Source organism: Phlebotomus papatasi, chromosome 1 (genome assembly GCF_024763615.1).
Source record: "Phlebotomus papatasi isolate M1 chromosome 1, Ppap_2.1, whole genome shotgun sequence".
In the NCBI taxonomy this organism is placed as follows: Eukaryota; Metazoa; Arthropoda; class Insecta; order Diptera; family Psychodidae; genus Phlebotomus; species Phlebotomus papatasi.
In genome coordinates this window covers 47,436,258-47,441,795 of record NC_077222.1, presented here as the reverse complement: position 1 = coordinate 47,441,795, position 5,538 = coordinate 47,436,258, and the positions used below count along the sequence as shown (strand labels likewise).

The window sequence follows — 5,538 nt, the reverse complement described above, 5'->3', positions numbered from 1 at the left end:
TCATGCCCCTCATTTCCGCCATCCCTGCCCGTCCTTATCAAAACCATGCCTTTTCGGATTGTTCGAAAACACTGCGTGAATTTTTCGTTTTTGGACATGTTTTAAAGGTTATCCAGGTGAATATTATATCGATTATATCCAACAAAAAAAATACCGTTGAATGATTCCTGACGGTTTTTCAAGGTTTAAGGTTAAAAAGGCTCTAGAGAGTGTATTTCTCAACAGGATGGTATCATGTTAGGTCTGGGAATTTCTAATAAGCCCTGTACCGGTTCCAATAGTTTATAAACCGATACACCGCAAATGGTGTGAGAGTACATTTAAGATTACATATAGCATCTAATTTACAAGTTCGAGCATTTCACAAAGCGTGATAGTGAGCGCGGAAAAAATGAAACATTTTATAGGTACTTCTCGTATTCCTTCTATTAATATTTAGATATATTCAATTACAATAACAATTGAAATAATTCTCAGTTCATTAAACAATATTACCATCTAATATTTCATTAATTCCCATGCAATATTGCATGACTATAAAATAAATCGACTTTATATGTGTTGGAAATTGATTAAAAAATTTAACAATTTATTTCATCTAAAAATTTCAATTCAAAATTTCAACTTAAATTCAATGCCTAACTTTAAATTGCTCAATTTTTTAAATTTCAAATCTATTTCACAGCCAACTTCACGTTACTTTCGTTTGTAAAAATTTTTCATACAAAAGGTTCATGCTGCTCTGCCCTTCTTCTAACCTTGACTACTCTTCAAGTGGCTGTGAGCGGAAAAAGTTAATCAGAAAATTTGTCAGTTTTAATTGTGATTTGTGGTAGAAATATATCGGTGGTGGGAAAAGTATAAAAGGTGATTTTTATTGCGCGATCAGGAAGACTGGAAGGAAGAGAGGAAGAAGCCAGATTGTGCTTGAACAAGGCAACGATTTTAATCTTCCGGAAAGCTTCTCTCACCGTGAAGGAAAATTTTTCTGGTCCTTGCGACCACGGATTAATAAGTACATATTTCTCGTTGAAGGTGAGGCCAAGGACAAATCCATCGGGAAACTAGAGAAGGAATTCCATTTAATTCGTATCCTTTGAATATCTTTAAGGTGAGGTCAAGGACAAGGCTGAGGGAAAGTATAGGGGAAATTGAGGCTAATTCATTACACCTTTGAATATCTTTAAGGTTGGTCAAAGTACATCCATTTTTCTGGTCCTTCGAGCCGGATTAATAAGTACATATTTCTCGTTGAAGGTGAGGCCAAGGACAAATCCATCGGGAAACTAGAGAAGGAATTCCATTTAATTCGTATCCTTTGAATATCTTTAAGGTGAGGTCAAGGACAAGGCTGAGGGAAAGTATAGGGGAAATTGAGGCTAATTCATTACACCTTTGAATATCTTTAAGGTTGGTCAAAGTACATCCATTTTTCTGGTCCGTCATCGAGCCATCGCACTCAACCAGCTATCGCTCCAACGGTTTCTCCAACGGTCATCAATCCACTCACAATGGCCAAGCAGATTCGGGAGGGAGTTGTGCAGGCACTTATTCGGGTCGAGTCTTTTTTGAAGGGTATCAGCGAGGCTGATCTCCAATACATGCAACGAAGCGTCATTGAGGCTCAAATGGAACAAGTTGCCACATTGAGGACACGATATGTGGCAGCGCAGGGGCAAATCATCGAAGAAGAAAGAGACTTAGAACAGAGAGATCTGGAGGAAACTGCAAGGGAAGTTTTCTTGAGCAAATGCGATGCGATCTATAAGAGACTCACGCAGATGCTCACCCATGTTCCATCGAATTCCAGAGGATCTCCAAGACCCAATCAGGATGAATTCCTTTCATTCATGAAGGAATTCATGACACGAAGCCAGCAGACATTGGAGCAGAGTCAACAGCAAGTGAATCAGCTCATCACTACACTCACAACTCACGCAAGTACCCTCAATAATAGTAACAATATGAGTAGAAATGGAGATGTAGTTTTGCATGACTCTGCCCAACCCACAAAACTCCCCCAAATTGCAATGCCCACCTTCAGTGGAAAGTATAGTGAGTGGATTCCCTTTAAGGAGAGGTTCCAATCCAGCGTCATGAAACACCCTCACCTGTCAAAAGTCCAACAACTTGACTACCTCAAATCTGCCTTATCTGGTGAGGCACTGTCCGTCATAAAAAACCTTCCCATTACTAATGCAAACCTGGACGTGGCATGGGAACTGTTGATAGAACAGTTCGAGTTAAAGCATGAAATTGTCGCTGATCATATTAGGACTTTCTATAATATGCCAAGTATCACCTCCAATGACCCACAATCCATCCGTCGTATATCCAGTATTTTATCTGAATCCATATCAGCCCTAGATGCCATTGAGGTCACAAATCGCGATCCGTGGCTAATTCAGTATACATTAGACAGATTGGATTCAGAATCTAGAGTCTTATGGGGTAGGGAGTGCGGTAGGGAGGCGCCTACATTAGAAAAATTCCGAAAATTCCTTAATCAGCGATGTATTGATGCCACAAATGCCTCCAATCCTTTTGACGAATCCACCGCTAATACCTCCCGTTCACAGCCTACCAAATCAAGGAAGCAGGTATCAGCCTTTCATGTCTCCACAGCAACATCAAATTGCCGATGTTGCAATGAATCTCCGCATCCACTGTACAAATGTGCACAGTTTATCTCTAAAACACCTGATGAGAGATTCGAAGTAGTAAAGGAGCTGAATTTGTGTCGTAATTGCCTGTCCCCACATCCTACAAACACTTGCTCTTTCTATAAGTGCAAGAAGTGCCAGGGGCGACACAACATTCTACTTCATGATAAATTTGTGGGCCAGCCCCCTCCAGCCGATTCGCCGGCATCCGGAAAACCCCCCACAAATCCTATTATTGACATTACATCCAAGCTCCACTCTGAGTCGCCCAAATCCTTAGAATCAAATTCTGTCGTCACTCTTCCGGTATTTACGGCTCCTTCAAAATGCACCTCAACAACTCCAAAAGTGCTTCTCGCTACCGCTACAGTTGACATTCTTACGTCGGATCACCGAAGAATCCCATGTCGATTGATGTTGGATGGTGGCGCACAAGCGTGCATTATGACGACAGATTTGTGTGAAAGACTCGGACTTCCGAAAACCCCGTCGGACTCTACAATCTTGGGTGTAGGCAGTCAAGTGAATCCAGTGAACTACCGAGTCACTACCACCATTTTCTCTAAAAGGAATAATCAATCCTACACATTCTTGTGTTATATTCTCCCAAAGATCTCAGACAACATTCCTGATTGGTCAGTTGATGAACGTGTTATTCAAATTCCCTCAAATGTTCCATTGGCTGACCCGTTATGGAATGTTCAATGTCCTGTGGATCTCTTAGTTTGTGGGGACGCATATTGGAACAGTTTTCTGACTGACAAAATCAGTATCGGAATTGGCTTACCACATCTCCGGGAAACTACGTTCGGATATGTAGTTGTGGGTCAGTTCAATCCGCTTCATTCGGCACGCGATGTTTCCCACCACGAAACTAGACCCATGAATCCTGCTGTGGACAAAGTTTCACGTAATTTTGGAGAATTTGAAGATCGTCATGAAAAATCTTCCGCCGTAGATCTTCAATCAGGATCCGAGACCCGCTTTGCAAAAACCCACAAACGAAAACCTAATGGTAGATTTGTTGTGAGCCTACCAGGGAGAGAAGGTCTCGAATTATTAAGAGATTCTCAACCAAAACCAATCACACAGTCCTTGGCGATTGAAAAACAATTGTACCGGAAACCTCGATTTAAAGTGATCTGCGGCGATGTCGTGAGGGACTATAGGAATCGAGAACAGTTGGCACTGGTGTCCCCTCTGGATATTGTAGCATTTTCATTCTTTTTACAACACAACGAGGTTATGACGGAGTCAAGACTGATTACAAAGAATGGATTAAATAGAGTGGATGGAAGATTGAAAAATGCAAGTGAGACGTTTGCGATCCGGCATCCAGTCCTACTTCCAAAATCCAAAGTTACCCTCATAATAGCACGCATTGAATACATTAAACAGATGCATGCAGCCCCTACCCTACTACTTGCCTCCCTGCGACAAACATTCTGGCCAGTGGCAGGACGAAATTTAGTGAGAAAAATAGTGCATGAGTGCTTCAAATGTTGCCGCATGAAACCTAAACCGCTAGATCAGTTGATGGGAGATTTACCGGAATATAGGGTTAATCTTTTTCGACCATTTCAGGCCACCGGTGTTGATTACGCGGGGCCACTTCAAATGCTTTCGTCTGCAACCCGGAGAGCTCACTCACGAAAGACGGGCATTCAGAAGGTTTATATAGCAGTTTTTGTCTGTATGGCGACCAAGGCTGCTCCCAACAGTTTATGTCAAATTGAGGCAATCCTCACTAGTCGCCCTCTATGCATGATGTCTCCTGATCCCAACGAAGAGAGTTTTCTGACACCCGGACGTTTTTTAGTTGGTGTCCCTGGGAATGCATCCCCCAATCCAGATCTGTCAAAGATTCCTGAAAACCGCCAAACTTACTGGCAACTATGTCAGCTGCGGGCTCAGGAATTTGGAAGAAGGTGGCGTCTTCAATACCTCAACACACTGCAGCAGAGACTTCGCTGGAAAATCACCAGAGAACACCTCAAAGCTGGAGAACTGGGCTTACTACTAGATGAATCTAGCAAGGAAGGATCCAAGTGGGTGTTGGGGAAAGTGGAGTCCCTGAACTCTGGGACTGATGGATTAGTTCGGGTAGCCCGTATTAAAACCAATCGGGGCATATACAAACGCCCTATCGCCAAAATTGCATGATTCCGCAAACAGACGAAGGATTCCTTGGACGTGCTACATCATCATCAGATGCATCAGTCCAACCCGGGGAGGATGTTGGAAATTGATTAAAAAATTTAACAATTTATTTCATCTAAAAATTTCAATTCAAAATTTCAACTTAAATTCAATGCCTAACTTTAAATTGCTCAATTTTTTAAATTTCAAATCTATTTCACAGCCAACTTCACGTTACTTTCGTTTGTAAAAATTTTTCATACAAAAAGTTCATGCTGCTCTGCCCTTCTTCTAACCTTGACTACTCTTCAAGTGGCTGTGAGCGGAAAAAGTTAATCAGAAAATTTGTCAGTTTTAATTGTGATTTGTGGTAGAAATATATCGGTGGTGGGAAAAGTATAAAAGGTGATTTTTATTGCGCGATCAGGAAGACTGGAAGGAAGAGAGGAAGAAGCCAGATTGTGCTTGAACAAGGCAACGATTTTAATCTTCCGGAAAGCTTCTCTCACCGTGAAGGAAAATTTTTCTGGTCCTTGCGACCACGGATTAATAAGTACATATTTCTCGTTGAAGGTGAGGCCAAGGACAAATCCATCGGGAAACTAGAGAAGGAATTCCATTTAATTCGTATCCTTTGAATATCTTTAAGGTGAGGTCAAGGACAAGGCTGAGGGAAAGTATAGGGGAAATTGAGGCTAATTCATTACACCTTTGAATATCTTTAAGGTTGGTCAAA

At 41.6% G+C, this 5,538-nt stretch overlaps 1 protein-coding gene across 1 annotated transcript; it reads left to right on the top strand.

The window, feature by feature from the left end:
* Window positions 1-944: 944 nt before the first annotated feature.
* Window positions 945-5,278, top strand: LOC129799480 (uncharacterized). Its single transcript, XM_055843381.1, has 3 exons — window positions 945-1,188; window positions 1,258-1,333; window positions 1,411-5,278. Exon 3 carries the CDS (start codon window positions 1,512-1,514, stop codon window positions 4,824-4,826), a length of 3,315 nt encoding a protein of 1,104 aa, XP_055699356.1. The 5' UTR covers window positions 945-1,188; window positions 1,258-1,333; window positions 1,411-1,511; the 3' UTR covers window positions 4,827-5,278.
* The last annotated feature ends 260 nt before the right edge of the window (window positions 5,279-5,538 follow it).

Coding starts and splice junctions, on each gene's coding strand:
- LOC129799480 (XM_055843381.1), top strand. CDS start 1,512: ATGGCCAAGCAGATTCGGGAGGGAGTTGTGCAGGCACTTATTCGGGTC.